This window comes from Trichechus manatus, unplaced genomic scaffold, assembly GCF_000243295.1.
Source record: "Trichechus manatus latirostris isolate Lorelei unplaced genomic scaffold, TriManLat1.0 scaffold00055, whole genome shotgun sequence".
NCBI classification, from domain to species: Eukaryota; Metazoa; Chordata; class Mammalia; order Sirenia; family Trichechidae; genus Trichechus; species Trichechus manatus.
In genome coordinates, this window is record NW_004443991.1 from 2,773,612 (window position 1) to 2,790,357 (window position 16,746).

General features: G+C 39.2%; 1 protein-coding gene across 1 annotated transcript in view; it reads left to right on the forward strand.

Annotated features, from left to right (window-relative positions):
• The first annotated feature begins 816 nt into the window (after nucleotides 1-816).
• CEP97 (centrosomal protein 97) overlaps nucleotides 817-16,746 on the forward strand; it is a 34,446-nt gene continuing 18,516 nt past the window's right edge. Inside the window, exons 1-6 of the mRNA XM_004378146.2 lie at nucleotides 817-1,007; nucleotides 3,533-3,675; nucleotides 4,304-4,462; nucleotides 5,587-5,688; nucleotides 7,130-7,243; nucleotides 7,798-7,964. Coding sequence (XP_004378203.1) covers nucleotides 965-1,007; nucleotides 3,533-3,675; nucleotides 4,304-4,462; nucleotides 5,587-5,688; nucleotides 7,130-7,243; nucleotides 7,798-7,964 — 728 coding nt within the window. The 5' untranslated portion in view covers nucleotides 817-964. The remainder of the gene's footprint in view (nucleotides 1,008-3,532; nucleotides 3,676-4,303; nucleotides 4,463-5,586; nucleotides 5,689-7,129; nucleotides 7,244-7,797; nucleotides 7,965-16,746) is intronic.

Here is a 16,746-nt window from a genome sequence, read left to right on the forward strand (position 1 = left end):
GTGGAGTATCTCAGATGGCCGCTCACAGGCTTTTAAGACCCCAGACACTACTCACCAAGGTAGAATGTAGAACATTGTCTTTATAAACTGTGTTAGCTAATTGATATGCTCATGTCTTTTCAACTGCCTACTTCTGAACTTTAGAGTCTCCTCAACTTTTAAAGCCTAGCTCAATTTCACTTCCTCCATCAAATCTTCCCTGAAGATTATAGTTGCCATTCTCTGAAATCTCATTGAGCTCCTAGTTCAATTATACCGTTTAGCATGCAACAATTCTATTAAAAGTGTGAGCCTACCCTCGTCCAATTACCTGTTGCCGGCGAGTCAATTTCGACTCATAGCGACCCTATAGGCAGTGTAATTCTTGAGTTTGGAGACTATATACATTTTAAATTTCTTTTGTATACTTCCTGGAAAAATTCTGGGGTCATACTTACTCATTAAATGTACCTCCAGGTGAGAAGTTCTGTTAAATACTCAAGAACAACTGCTTAAAAAATTGTAAAAATGTTTCTGTATCAATATACTTTAAATCCTTTTGCTTAGCTAAATTTTTATAAAATGTATCCATTTGACTATCACAAGATAGCTCAAGTCATTCCTATAGTGGTGACAGTCCCCACGAGACTTCTATGAGCTCTCAAATTCAGTCTGCATTTAGTAGTCTTTATAATCATCCCCATGCTAAAAGTGTCAAATTTCGCAAATGCCTAGAAAAGGGGCATAATGATTATCCAATAATGCAGTATGCTCATCTGTCAAACGAGGGAGTTGACCAGTGTTCTGGAGCTCTTGACCGGTGAGTTTCTAATCCTGATTTTACTTTGTTAAGGTTAAGCAGCCAATTAGGTCATCTGGGTGCTGTGCATCCTGGGAGTTGTAGTTTCCGGCTCCCTCCTCCTGAGTACAAGCTCCACTGAGCGGCTGGAGGACGGTTGCCTGGTATTATTAGGAAGCGGGAAGTATGGCGGTGGCGCGCGTCGATGCGGCTTTGCTTCCCGGAGAAGGTAAGGCTGTCCCTACTTCTGGGTCCCAAACTTTACTCCACGGAGCCAAATTAAATAGTTGCCTGGTGGAGAGGGGAAGCCTGGTTTAGGGATTCGGCTCTGGACCAGTTCTTTTGATGCGCGGCGGTGGGCGTCGCGGAGGCGCGCTGCCCTCTGGGAGTTGTAGTCACCAGGCGCTGTCCAGCTCTCTCGCCTCCGGGCGAGGGCCAAGCGAGGGACTACAGGCCCCAGGGGTCTTCGCGCGGGTCGCCGCCCCAGCTCCCGTGCTCCCATGGCTGCCTGGCCGGTGGGTTTCGGATTGCGATGTCTTTTTCTGGATATTTGCCTTGTGTTTCGGGGGCCCAAATGAAATTTGCAGAATCTTCTTTCGCTGCCACGTCCCCCTTTCCCTTCGGTTTCTAGAACATTCAGGAAATCTTGCCTCGAACACATTTCCCTACACTGACGTTGAACCCCTCCTTGAAAGTGCCAGCGGCCGTGATAAAATTTGAGGGGTGATCCAGAGCCGACAGTTTTCCACCCCTCGTTATTGCATACTGTGTCCTGGGATCGGATTTGGTCGCTGCTCAGCGGAGCTCGGGGTGTGGGTTCCTCGGTGGCCGGGAGGTACCTCTCTGGGGCGTGAGCCGGGCTCCTTTGTTTTGGTTACGGCTCCGAGGTTCCGCAGCGGCCGTTTGGTTCGGGGTCAGGGCGGGAGTCGGGACCCATCTCCACCAGGGGCTCTTTATCTGGGACCCGTAAATTGTTCGGGGATTGGAGGAGGTGATCCAGTCGTTCTGAGAGGTCTGGCAAACCCCTTGGAATTGTGTGCAAAGACTGCATGTTCCTGGGACAGTACGTTGCTTGCTTCAGATTGTCAGAGAAGCCCATGCGCCCCCAAATACTAAGCGCCATTTTAGACGCGGAAAAAAGTTGAAACCCTCCAGGGAGCAATGTTAGTGTAATTACTTCCCGCAGCCCTAATCTGGGTATAAATTTGAAATTGGTAGTTTATCTGGCCCCGCCCCCCCGGTGATATCTGCTTTTATTAAGCTCCACCTTCTCTGCCTACCCAGGCAATTTACTGACAATAATAGCAGTTAACATTTACACAGCAATTTTTATGCGCCAGAGGATGTTCCAAGTGCTTTTCTTATATTATCTCATTTTCTGTGTAGAACAGCATTGTAAAGCAGGCATTATCGTCCCAACTTTACAGAGTAGACAAATGAGCCTAAACGAAATAATTTGCCTAAGATATCGCAGTGGGTAACCAGTGGAGCCAGGATTTGAACGTTTGTTCTATTACTTTATTGAGTGCTGTGTGCCAGGAACAGGGCTAAGTGCTGTTCATATGGCTTCTCTTTTAATCCATACATCAGCCTAATGAAATAGGTGTATTGTCCCCATTTTATAGATGAATTAACTGAACTATGCCTTTTTTTGGAGTTCTCGAAAATTTCAGATTAAATGCAACTTTGAAGAAGCTTGCAGACAATTTTATGATGATAATAACAAAGCCATATTGAAAAAGGTATATTCCTCCAAAAAAAACCAGTGACACATTTTTGGAGACAAATATGGCTAAGAAGACTGCTTAAAGTACTTGAATGATTAAAGTACTTGAACAACAACAATGAAACTCCTAATATTTACATTGTAGAATATTTAGATGATATATTGTACTGATTTTATTTTTAATATGTAAATACTATAAAGTTAAAATTCATTTTGCTGTGATATACAAGGTGTGTTTTTTTATATTTTAAGAAATATTTTTTTTTTTGAAAATAGTTTTGGAATAGGCCCACAAATACAATAAAATCAATTTAAGAGTCAATAAGTATTTCAATATTGTATGACTTGTGATTTTTAGCATCATTTTTCACTGAAAATTTTTCTGGTTTGGACCATACTCTATATTGTTATCCAGCTGGGAAAGGAAAGCAGTTTTGGCTCAGCATGTGCAAAGGCATTTATCAAGTTGAAAGAAGGCTGATGAGGCTTTTGTTAATAAAAGGCTTCTTTTGGTTAATAGCCTTTGTCTTGGCTCTCTTTTTCCTGAGAGAAGTGAACTATAATTTTCAAAATAATTTGAGTACTTGATGATATATTGGGAGTTAGGTTATAAGCAGGTTGATCTTTATAAAAAGTTTAGTTCCATTTTTTAAAAAGCTATCATTATTTAGTCATAAAATACAGATGTAATAGTTCATACATAAATGTGAAGAATTCTAAACTATTATAGAAACTTGAGCAGAAAATCACAAATCTAGTTGTACTGCTTTATTTTTGAGGAAAAGTGAATAATTTCAATCTGTGGTCATATAGAATTCAAGATTGGTTTACTTTTAAAATCTTGATATTTATTGTACTCTAGTGTTTTCTACTCGTATGAATCAGAATCAGTTTGACGGCACACAACAGCAACAACGTTTTCTAGCTTTAAATGTATAAGTTTTTTATAAGTATAATTTCATTCTTATGCTCAGCTATTGTATTTGCTTTATTTTTGTTTTCCAACAACTTCCCTTCTCTTTTTCAAGGATCAGTGGTAAATTGGTCAGGACAAGGACTACAGAAATTAGGTCCAAACTTACCCTGTGAAGCTGATATTCATACTTTGATTCTGGATAAAAATCAGATTATTAAATTGGAAAATCTTGAGAAATGCAGACGATTAATACAGGTAAATATTATTATCTGGGGAAATAGTTACTTAGGACCAGTTTATTATTAAACAAAATAAAACAATAAAATAACCAAATAAAAATAACTCTACAGGCCTGGAAAGCAGTAAATCTCTTAAATTTTTACATAACAATTTCTCATGGAGGTGAAAACATATGTGCTACGTTTAGGGTGGACTAGAGAAAGAAGAATTGCTAAAAAAGGAAAACATTTTAGGTTGACAAAATATTGTGTTGTAAAGATAACCTTTTTTTACCTCACGCTGGGGGTAAAGAGTTCATTCATTCATTTATTCATTCAGCAAATGTTTATTCAGCCTCTGTTAGAGTCGCCATAAGTCAGAATCAACTTGATGGCAACAGGTATTTTTCTTATGTGTGTGGCACTGTTCTAAGTCCTGAGTAAGACAGGGTGAGGACCTTGTTCTTGTGGAGCTTAGGAACAACGACGATAAAACCCCTAATATTTACATCGTAGAATATTTAGATAATGTATGTGAGAACTACAGATTTGGTTTCTATATGTATTTGGGAATGCTTGGCCATTTAAAGAAACTTTTTAACCCAAAGGTGACAGTAAGATATATATTTTACTTCTAACAATAACAAGATGTTTCTTTCCCACAGTTGTCAGTGGCTAATAATCGGCTGGTGAGGATGATGGGTGTGGCCAAACTGACTCAACTCCGGGTATTAAATTTGCCTCATAATAGCATTGGCTATGTGGAAGGACTAAAGGAGCTAATACATTTGGAATGGCTGAATTTGGCAGGAAATAATATCAAGGTGATTTTTTAAATTACAAAAGTATTCACTGTAAAAAAGAAATTCAATCAGGATAGAAATAAGTAGAGTAAAAAGTGGGAGTACTCCCACTCCTCAGGGATAATCTCCATTAACATAAACTAAAAAACAAATCTAATTTTGAAACATAATGCAATGTAATATTCTTTTAAGTATTAACAAAGAATCTATATTATACTTAGAGAAGTAGATCAAATGGTAGACTGAAGTGTTAAGAGGGAGACTATATCATCCTGAATTAGCCTTAAGTGGATGTTTAATAGTATAATAAAAAACATACCGTTTCAAAAGTCAGGAGATCTGAATTCTGGTCCTACTTCATGCACTTAGTAGCTGTATAATTTTGGGTAAGTTAATAAATACCTTTGTGTCTTATGTTTTGATATGGTAGATGAGGGGACTATATTAAGTGACATTAATAGCTGACTTTTATTGAGCAATTGTGCTAGCTATGATTAGGAGCCCTGGTGGCACAGTGGTTAAGAGCTCAGCTGCTAACCAAAAGGTCGGTAGTTCGAATCCACCAGCCATTCCTTGCAAACTGTATGGGGCAGTTCTGCTCTGTCCTGTAGGGTCGCTATGAGTTGGAATTGACTTGATGGAAATGGGTTTTTTTTTTTTTTTTTTAAAAGATACGATTAACACTTAACTCTATTAACTCATTCAATCTCATGATAGCCTATGAGGGAGATATAGTTATTATGCCCAGAGACATTAAGTAACTTGTGCAAAGTCACACAGCCAGGAAGTTGTAGAGCTGTGATTTAAGTCCAGGCCATCTGGCTCCACTCGTAACTTGTAAACTCTATACTATGCAAACTGTCGTGTGTCATCACTAAAGTTTCTTCAAATTGTAAATATCTGGGATGATATGAACTCCTTGTTAGCCTTCTGCTCCTAGAACAATAATGAAGGTGGAAGCCTGCAACATGACAATTTACCAAATTTTGTTAGTACTGCCTCTTCTTTCTTTTGCTAAGCCATGTTCCTCTGCTTCCAGGAATGAAGAGAGGAGGCAGGAGACTCCTTTAGCTACAAGGAATAGAGAAGAATTTTATACTTTGATTTTGTATATGCAAGGTAACATAATGCTTTTCTTGCTATAGGCCATGGAACAAATCAATACCTGCACAGCTCTGCAGCACCTTGATTTATCAGACAATAACATAGCCCAGATAGGTGATCTATCTAAATTGGTATCCTTGAAGGTAAGTGTGTTTTCAAAATTTTACACCAACATACCAAAAAAAGTGATCGATTGGCTTGAAACCAACCTGCCACATATGAAGAACAGATTGTGTTTATTATGATAAAAATTCTGTTGGCTTACCAGAAATTAAGTATGAAACTTCTTCTTGTTAGTTTCTGTAACTGATTTATTTTATGTAAAACTGGTCATTGTCCTCTCTGTGGTCCTGTCCTCTGAACAGGATGGAATTCCCTTCATGCCCAACCAGCCAGTGCTAGCAACTCATGTTATATAGCTTATAACATGTGGTGTTGGTGAGCTTGGGAGTCATCATCGCTGAGTCTGAATCTGTTTTTGACACTCAGAATTGTTTTTAATGTTATTATATTATGGAAGTTAATTTTTCTTTAATTAAAAAACATGTACCATATAGCACTTTAATGTAGGGGAATATATCATGCCATCAAATAAGTAGTGATTAGAATCATAGCTTCAAGAAACATATGTAGGGCTTTTTCCATATTTTTGCTTCATTTGATATTATTAGCACCAGAAGGACTCATTAAGCCTTGAAAGCAGTAGTTTAGTTCAGTTTGCCCCATAACTTTAATAGAAATCATTTTTAGCAACAATTACTCTAAATGATTTGATGTAGCCAGATGCTGTATTGATAGATGTCAAGAGAATTCAAGAGAATTCAGATGAACTAAGGATGAGTGAACCTTTTTTTTTTTTTCTTTGCAGTGGAGGCGTGATTATCTTACCAGAATTCTGGGGATTCAGAGTCTTGGATTGATTCTTTTTTTAATTTTTGTTGTTGTGCTTTAAGTGAAAGTTTACAATTCAAGTTAGTCTCTCATACAAAAATTTATACATACATTGTTATGTGACCCTAGTTGCTCTCCCTATACTGTGATAGCACACTCTTCCTTTTGGATTTATTCTTGATTGTTGCTGACTTAATTTCAGTCAGCTTCGTCTGCCAGTAGCATATTCTACCTCCCTTGAATTTTTAGCTACCAAGAGAATACAGTTGCAAATTATGAGTTGTAAGTTATCTTTCTCTCTCTTTTGAAAAATTTGCTGCATGTGCGATTGTTGTAATGAGTCTTTTTTTTCACCGTCTATTTTGATTCTTTTTATAAGGAGGTGAAAAAGTGTGTTGGAAATTGCTCAGTGCCTACTAACTTAAATCTTGCAGCGTGTTAGTTGCTACACCAAACATGTTTCTTAGGAAAGTCTAAACTTTCTTGGGCTTAGGATGCTGCCGTGGAAAGAGGAAGTTGGACTGGAAGACCATCTAGGGCCCTTGTGACATCAGCCGTCTTTAATTTGTGTGCAGTGAGAAGGATAACAAAACGGGTTCCTTTGTTCTCATTTACACCATTTTGGCGCTGTTAAAATAGACCAATTTATTTGTAATCTTTTGATTTGTAATTCATCCTGTTTTTACTTTCAAGACCCTGCTTTTACATGGAAACATCATCACCTCTCTTAGAATGACACCTGCTTATCTACCCAGAAATCTTGCTATACTTTCCTTGGCAGAAAATGAAATCCGAGACTTAAACGAGGTAAAATTTGAGGGCATTCTGTGGGATCAAGGAAGCTGGCAATCCAGGGGGGGATGCAGGAGAAGGTTTTGAGCTCATTTTTACACTGTGAACATCTTGAAAGAAACCGTTATCAAGAAGAAACACTTGACTCTAAATGTTGTTTTTCTTTCCACTTTTGCTTAATGCCAGTGGGATATTAAGGCTTAATTTTATTTGTAATGCTGCAGTTATCATTCCATTGGGAGATGATTGGTGGTAGAGGGACATCTGCATTAAAGGGTTAATAAGATGCCATGTCTACCATGTCCTGGCTGTTATTACATTTTTAAGATAGGGTTTTCTCTGTTAGGAAATAGTGCTGATATTTTCTAAGGGACTTCGTGCAGCAAGAACAGATGGCCATATTGTTGGAATTTTAAAAGTCAGTGGACAATAGAAGAGCGTTGTTACTTTGCAGAACAAGAGGGAAGTTGTTCTATTGTCAAATTCTGTCAAAGATGAGTAACCAGCAGAAGCCCTGTACTTGACACTGAATAGTCCATTTTATTCAACAAAGATGTCCTTCGTTCCAGATCTCTTTTTTGGCATCCTTAAGTGAATTGGAACAGTTGTCGATTATGAACAATCCTTGTGTGATGGCAACACCTTCCATTCCAGGCTTTGACTATCGGCCGTACATCGTCAGCTGGTGCTTAAATCTCAGAGTCCTAGATGGATACATGATTTCTCAGAAGGAAAGGTGAACATGACCTCTTTAACATCACATTTATCATGGAAGTTACTGAACGGACCGTTTCTGGTTTACTACAGTTTAATAAGCTGAATATTTCTTAAAATGTGCATTTTGAATTAAGATTGTTAGTACAGTCATGTAGCAGACTATATGCTAGCAGCCTATATGCTGGTCATTTAGGACTTCCTGTCCTTTCCAAAATGGATAGGAAATAAATGTCAGTCCCCTAAATGCGGGCTAGTGGGTATAACTTAGTACCCAACATACAACAATTTTATTTCTAAAAGTTTTTCTTGTTAATCAGTTGTTTGGGGCTTGAACCACATTTTGCATAGAAACCATGTTATAGATGCTGCTTAGTGTCTCAGATCATCCCCCAAAAGCTTGTGACCCCTCACCTACATGAGGGCAGTATTATAATGCCTTAGAACCCAACTAACTTTTATAACAACAACTCTGTGGGAAAATATGGACAGAGTTCCAATTTTGAACTTGTAGCTGACTTGCTGATTGGTCGTTTCCTTCTCATACCTGTGAAGCAGCAGTAGTGGGAACTGCCCCGACTCTAGATAATTGATGGTTTCTATGGCTTGGATGGGGTGACAGTGATACATGGTCAGTGAAATCAGGGATTTAGGGGTGATAAGTCTGTGGGAGGAGGCTTGGTGGTGCAGTGGTTAAGTACTCAGCTGCTAACTGAAAGGTCTGCGGTTCAAACCCACCAGCTATTCCATGGGGGAAAAGAGCTGGCTATCTGCTTCCGTAAAGATTACAGTTTAAGAAACTCTGGGGGGCAGTTCTACTGTGTCTTTTAGGGTCACCATGAGTTGGAATCGACTTGATGGCACACAAGTCCCTGGGAGGCAAAATGGTTAAATGGTTAGCTGTTAACTGAAAGGGTGATTCAAGTCCTCCCAGGGGCACCTCAGAAGAAAGCGCTGGTGATCTACTTCTGAAAAATCAGCTGTTGAAAACCCTATGGAGTACAGTTCTACTCTGACACACATGAAATCGCCATGAGTTGGAATCAACTCAGTCGCAACTTGTTCGGCTTTTTTTTTTTTCTTTTTTTCTTTTTTTAAAGGAACTAGCATGTAGACAAGAGGAGGTGAGTTACAGGGGATAGTGAGAGTTGAGATGACTTTATTCTCGTTACTAAGCCTCATTCTATTTTCTCTTCTTAACAAATACACATGAGTGAAGGGACACTATACAGTCTTTCTCTACTTCTTTGTCCTTCTGTACTACAGACTGATAGTCACTCAAGAGATTTCCTAATGGGGGGATGAGTGGTAGGGTATAGACCCCCCAGAAACTAAACCCCTTGCCGTTGAGTCAATTCTGACTCATAGTGACTCTATAGGACGGAGTAGAACTGCCCTATAGCGTTTCCAAAGAGTGGCTGGTGAATTCGAACTGCTCTTTTGGTTAGCAGATGAGCTCTTAACCACTGTGCCACCAGGGCTAGTTTTCCATTTCCTTCTCCCTACTCTTTGATCTAGTTATTGAATAGGGTGGGGTCAGTAAGGAATGGCAAACAGGAACTAGATAGTGGTGGCATTGGTGTAGGGTGAGGGACCTATGTTAGGTTCAGTTTGCCTTCAAAGAAGGGTGGCTTTTCCTTGTCCTGCAGTTAGTGTTGCCCTGAGAAGAAATGTTATTTTGTTTCAAACTGTGACTAGTTTTAAAGCTGGAGTATGGGTTTACTTGGTTGTCTTCTCTGAATCTTCAGTTGAAAGGAAGAAGATACATTGTTGGACTTTTCTGTGTGAGTAGGACTGGCAACATTTTCATATTCTGGAGGCAGTATGGTGAGCTAGGGGTTTGGTATAGAGAGACTGGGAAGAGGATTGAGACCTAGTCGGGAGACAGAGTCACATCTTTTCCTGCTTCCTGTTAGCTGTGTGGCCTTGGCAAGTTTTTTAACTTCTCTGAGTCTTAGTTTCCTCATTAGTAAAATATGGATAATATTACCTAATTTTCAAGGATGTTAGGATTAGAGAAGCCCTGGTGGCACAGTGGTTAAGCCCTTGGCTGCTAACCAAAAGTTTGGCAGTTTGAGCTCACCAGCTGCTCCGTGAGAGAAAGATGTGGCAGTCTGCTTCCATAAAGATTACAGCCTTGGAAACCCTATGAGGCAGTTCAACTCTGTCCTGTGGAGTCACTGAGTCAGAATTGACTCAATGGCAAGGGATTTTGTTTTTGGATTTTTATGAGGATTAGATAATGTATATAGCATAGTTCTGATCATATAGTAGGTATTTAATAAATGGTAATTGTCATTTATTGGAGTCCCTGAGTGGTGCAAACAGTTAGTGCACTCGGCTGCTAACCAAAAGTTGGAGGTTTGAGTCTATCCGGCGGCACCTTGGGAGAAAGGCCTAGCGATCTACTTCTGAAAAATCAGCTGTTGTAAACTCTGTGGAGCACAGTTCTATTCTGACACATATAGGGTCACCATGAGTCAGAATCGACTTGATGGCAATTGGTTTATTACTTAAGGATTGGGGCTAAGGATTGAAGAGCTCTTTTGAAACTAAAGCAAGCATTAAAGGAGCCAGAACGTAAATATTTGTTGAATGACTGAGTGAATACTAATGCAAAATTTGTGTTCTACACTGTGGGGATTGTTTTCATCCAAGTGACTTTAAGGATAATTTGAACTTTCTTTGAGCTCTGTCTACAATGTTTTCAAACACTCAATTTCAGACACTCCAGGAGGTTGGGAAGGTGGACTCCCACCGGGGGCACCCTCTCTCTCTGTGGGGTTGCCCTTCACCAAAGACGCGTGGGAGAAATGAAGCGGTGGGAGGGGTAGCTCAGTAGCAGCCTTTTCTTAAACAGATTTCCCCTTTTTAAAAAAATTGCAAAATGTCATATAATTCAGATAAAGAATAATAATGAAAAATACCCATGTAATCACCTCCCTAGAGCAAGAATGGACTATAACTAGTACTCAAAGACCCCCGTGCCCCACTCCCATCATAACGCCCCTCCACACTAGAGGTAACCACTGATACTGACTTTTTAATAATTCAGAAGGATTACTGTTTCCTGGATATTATGGAGTCTTCAAAGTATCCAGCATCCACCAGAATGACTGAAATTAAAAGGATCGACAATACTAAGTGTTGCTGAGGATGTGGAGCGATTGGAACTCTCAAGCACCGCTCTGAGAATGTAAAGGCTACAACCACTTTAGAAAACTGGCAGTGTTTGCTGAAGTTAAACATATATATATACCTTATGACCCAGCAATTCTACTTCTGGTATATATACTACAGAAATAAGTGCCTGTGTCTATCAAAAGACTTGTACAAGCATTTCATAGCAGCCTTATTCATGATAACTCCAAACTGGAAACAACCCAAATATCCATCAGCTGAAGACTAGATAAATAAACTGAGTTATATTCCAACTGAGGAACCTAGATTGTTGTCGATGCCAGACTAGAGAGGAAATGCTACTGCAGTTGATGTTTGAGAAAACTCTGTAGTCTTTGTAAACAGTGCTTTATGTTTTAAAAGAACTCTGGAAGTATTCTGTTGAGGTGGGAGAGAGCTATTACATTAAATATTGTTAAGAGGTCTGAGTAGTGTTCAAAACATTTTCTTGGTCAACCTTGGGAATTGCCCTGAGTTACAGCAATTTCCAGCTTTGTACCTATCCAGGAGCCCTGATGGCACAGTGGTTAAGCGCTCGACTACAAACCAAAAGGCTGACGATTCAAACACTTAGCCACTCTGTGGAGGAAAGATGTAGAAGTCTGCTTCCATAAAGATTACAGTGTTGGAAACCCTGTGGGGCAGTTCTGCTCTGTCCTATAGGGTTGGTCTGAGTCAGAATCGACTTAGCAGCAATGGATGGGTGGTGGTGTATCTATGTAGCCTAACTGGTATTCATCAGAAGCATCCAGGTTAAAGTTCTCCTCCATTGTGGAAAGTATCCCAGGCTCTTGGATGACTTTAGGTAGACAAATCCTGGGTGTATATGTCCCCCGAAAGAGTAGTTTGAGCAGTAACCCAGCCCTGTGATGCATTGGCTGGCTCCTGCTCAGAGAGAAGCTGCTGCTGTTGTGTGCTGTCGAGTTGATTCTGACTCATAGTGACCCCATGTGACAGTAAAACTGCCCATAGGGTTTTCTATGCTGTAATCTTTTTGGAAGCAGATTGCCAGGTCTTTCTCCCACAGCACGGCTGGGTAGGTTCAAATCGCCAGTTTTTCCATCAGCAGCCAAGCACTTAACCATTTGTGCCACCAGCGAATCACACCTGTGGAAGGACTAGCACCTTTGTGTAGCACCAGTATTTTGCATTCTTCACGAAGTTTGTTTCGATCTCTGTTTTACTGTTTATAGGACCTTGCTAGACCTAGCGTCATTTAGTTAGACATCTGATGGGAGCAGGACTTCGGAGAAAGTTGATAGTCCTTTTTCAAAAGAACCTTTCAAACATATACTAAAGTAGAGAGAATAAAGTAATGAATCCCTTGTACCCACCACGCAACTTGAACAGTTGTCAGCATTTTGCCCATTTTGTTCCCTCTAGCTCCCTTTTTTTAAGGGAATATTTTAAGCAAATCCCAGCTATCATATCATTTCATTCAATACTCTCTTTTGAGGGGCAGATTATTTTAAATTATCTTTCTTAATAGTTGTTATTTCTGTGTTACTTTAAGTAGACTGCTCCTTTAATTTCAAGAGAAGAATCATAATCCAGTGATTTGAAATGAATGTGTGAGAGCTGAATAAATTTTAGTTTTGTTTTTCTTTGAATTACAATGGTGTTTTAATTTGCGAGGAAGTTCTTTTTTTACCTAGGAAAGTATCTTATGGATTTTATAAAACTTGCATGTTGTTCTTAGTTGCCACCAAGTGGATTCCAACTCATGGCAACCCCATGCTTGCAGAGTAGAATTGCTCCATAGGGTTTTCAAGGCTGTGACCTTTTGGAAGCAGATTGCCAGGCCTGTCTTTCAGGGCACTTCCGGGTGGGTTCAAAACACCAACCTTTTGACTGGTTAAGTTTGCACCACCTGGGAGGCCCCCAAAATTTGCATAATGCTGTTTATTGATAAATTCATGTGAAGTAAAGGCCAAAAAAAAAACATCTTGCAGTAATTCATGCTCCTCAGTTTGTGTTTTTTCACACACTTAAACTGTGACATATTCAAGGTTGAACCTTCTCCTCTATTCTCTTTCACTTCTGCTTATTCTTCCTGCCAAACTACAAACCATCTGTAATCTGGAAATGCTGCTTGCTGACTCATATTTAAGGTAGTGATTGTCCTCTACTCTGGCCCGTTTTTTTTTTTTTTTTTTTTTTTTTGTGGACAGCTTTTCAATAAGCTGTTTGCTTGGGAACAGAACTTAGGAAAATTTAGAGCAAATTTCATGAAGATTCTGAATGGTTTTGGTACAGTCTATAGGAATGTTTCCATGGAGGAAATACTCCTAATTATTTTTATTAGATAAAATGATTCTTTTAATTGTTAGACTAAGATTGGGATTATAGAGCTTCATTTAATCAGTTTGGCATACCTCATTTCTCATAGTTAGAAACCAGTTTTTCTTTTCTAGTGGCATTGGCAAATCACAGAAAACATTTTGCCAATTGCATCCCTGTGTCCTTTCACATGTTCTCTCATCTGCATTTCCTCTAAATTGGTAGTTGGATGTGGAGGTTTGACCTAATTCAGGTTTGATTTTTTTTTAGGGGGGAGGACTATGTGGGTTCTGTTGGAAGGCACACAGTGTCTTCTTGTCTCTCTCTCTCTCTTTAAATATTGTGTTTTAGGTGAAAGTTTACATGGCAGATTAGGTTCCCGTTTAACAATTTTTATATGAATTGTTCCATAACATTGGTTAAATTTTTCACAGTATTTCAACATTCTCATTATTGCCATTCTGTTCGTTTTGTTTCCGTTAATCTAGCTTCCCTGCCCCTCTTTAGCTTCTCATCTTTGTTTTAGGGTAAATGTTGACCTTTTGGTCTCATATAGTTGACTGTTTAAGGGAGCACATTACTTACAGGTGATATTGTTTATTTTATAAGCCAGTCTATTTTTGGATGAAAGGTGACTACCAGGAGTGGCTTCAGTTTCAAGGTCAATTCAAAGGGTGTCTTAGGGCAATAGTCTCAGGAGTTCCTCTAGTCTCTGTTGGTCCAGTAAGTCTGGCCTTTTTTTAGGAATTTGAGTTTTGTTCTACACTTTTCTCCCTTTCTGCCCGGGACCTTTTATTGAGTCCTTAGTCAGAACGGTTGGTGATGATAGCTGGGCATCATCTAGTTCTTCTGGTCTCAGGCTAGATAAGGCCATGGTTCATGTGAGCTATTAGTCCTATGGACTAGTTTCTTCTTTGAGTCTTCGGTTTCCTTCGTTCTCTTGTTCCAGATCGGTAGAGACCAATAGCTTTGTCTTAGATGGCCACTGAAGAGCTTTTAAGACCCCAGTTGCTACTCACCAAACTAGAATCTAGAACATTATCTTTATGAACTATGTTATGCGAATTGACAGTTGTCCCATGAGACTGTGGTCCCAAGCCTTTGACCCAGTAAACCAATCCCGCAAGATGTTTGGTTATGTTTAGGAAGTATCCATAACTGTGCCCCCATGTGGTTTATTACATACATGAATGTATATGCAGTGCACACAAACATGTGTATACATATACCTACAGATACACCTATACATGCACACTCATATTCACGTGCCTACCTATATACACATATGCGTGCATATCTTCTACCTATGTAACCACACATATATTTTTTGGTTATTACTGTTGTTGCAAAATTGTATGATACAGCATTTACCAGAATTGTCCCTTATTCTTACATAATTCTTAGTGTCTTCATTTACCTTGGACAAGTTGTGCAGGTTTCACCCATATCGGGTATTGCCTTTCTCATCACCAAAAATAAGAAGTGTCCACTGTCTAAAGGAAGACCCTCAACAAGATGGATTGACACAATGGATGCAACATAGCAATGATCGTGAGGATGGCACAGGACCGGGCAGTGTTTTTTTCTGTTGTCCATAGTGTCCCTTTGAGTTGGAACTGACTCAATGCCACCTAACATCGACAACTATCTAGAAAGTGATTCCTCCCCCCTCCTCATCCCATCCCTGGTAACCATCAAAGAACATTGCTTTCTGTGTGTATAGCTATTCTTCACTTTTATAAAAATGAGACTATACTATATTTGTCCTTTCGTGATTGATTTATTTCACTCAGCATAATGTCCTCTGGATTCATCCATGTTATAAAATGTTTTGCAGACTCACCATTATTCTTTATAGTTGTGTAGTATTCCATTGTATGTATGTACCACAATTTGTTTATCTATTCATCCACTGATGGGCACTTAAGTTGTTTTCATCTTTTTGCTATTGTAAATAATACTGCAATGAACATGGGTGTGCGTATGTCTCTTTCTGTCACTGCTCTTAATATCTCTAGGATATATACCTAGGAGTGGGATTACTGGATCATAAGGTATTTCTATTTCTAGCTTTTTGAGGAAGCAGCATGCCATTTTCCATAGTGGTTGTCACATTTTACAAATTCCACCAGCAGTGTATGAGAGTTCAACTCTCCCCACAACCTTGCCAGCATTTGTTGTTTTCTGTTTTTTTGATCAGTGCCATTTTTGCAGGGGTGAGATGGAATCTCATTGTAGTTTTGATTTGCATCTCTTAGGTGGCTAATGATGGCAAGCATCTCTTCATGTGTTAGTTAGCTGCCTGAATGTCGTTTTTGGTGAAGCATCTGTTCCTTTCCTTTGCCCATTTTTGTTGTTGAGGTGTTGAAGTGTTCTGTATGTTTTAGAGATTAGACCCTTATCAGATATGTTGTTGCCAAAGATTTTTTCCCAGTCTGCAGATTTTCTTTTTACTTTTTTGGTAAAGTCTTTTGATGAGCATAAATATTTAATTTTTAGGAGATCCCAGTTACCTAATTTGTCTTGTGTTGCTCATGCATTTGTAGTTGTGTTTGATAGACTGTTTATGCTCAAAATTAGGTCCCCTAGTTTTGTCCCTATGTTATCTTCCAGGAACTTTATAGTTTTAGCTTTGACATTTAGATCTTAGATCCATTTTGATTTAATTTTTGTGTATGGTGTTAGGTATCTATCCCGTTTCATTTTCCCACAAATGGATATCCAGTTTTGCCAGCACTGTTTGTTAGAGAGAGTGTTTCTTCCCCATTGAATGGACTTCAGCCCTTTGTTGAAGATCAGCTGCCCAGAGATGGATGGATTTTCTTCTGGGTTCTCAAGTCTGTTCCATTGGTGTATGTGTCTGTCATTGAACCAGTACCAGGCTGTTTTGATTACTGTAGCTATATCGTATGTTTTGAGGTAGGGAAGTGTGAGGTCTCCTCCTGTTTTTAATTTTACTTTGCCTATTCAGAACCTCTTTCCTTTCCATATAAAGTTGGTGATTAGTTTTTCCATTTCATTAAAAAAATATTCTTGGGATTTGGGTAGAGGTTACATTGTATCGATAGATCGCTTTGGGTAGTATTGACATTATCACAATGTTGAGTCTTCTGATCCATGAGCATGGAACGTTTTTCCATTTATGTAGATCTCTTAGTTTCTTTTTTTTTTTTATTGTTGTAGTTTAGATGAAGTTTATATTTCAAGTTAGTCTCCCATACAAAAATTTATACATACATTGTTATGTGACCCTAATTGCTCTCCCCATACTGTGACAGCACACTCCTTCTTTCCACCCCTGATTCTCCATGTCCATTCAACCAGCTCCTAACCCTCTCTGCCTT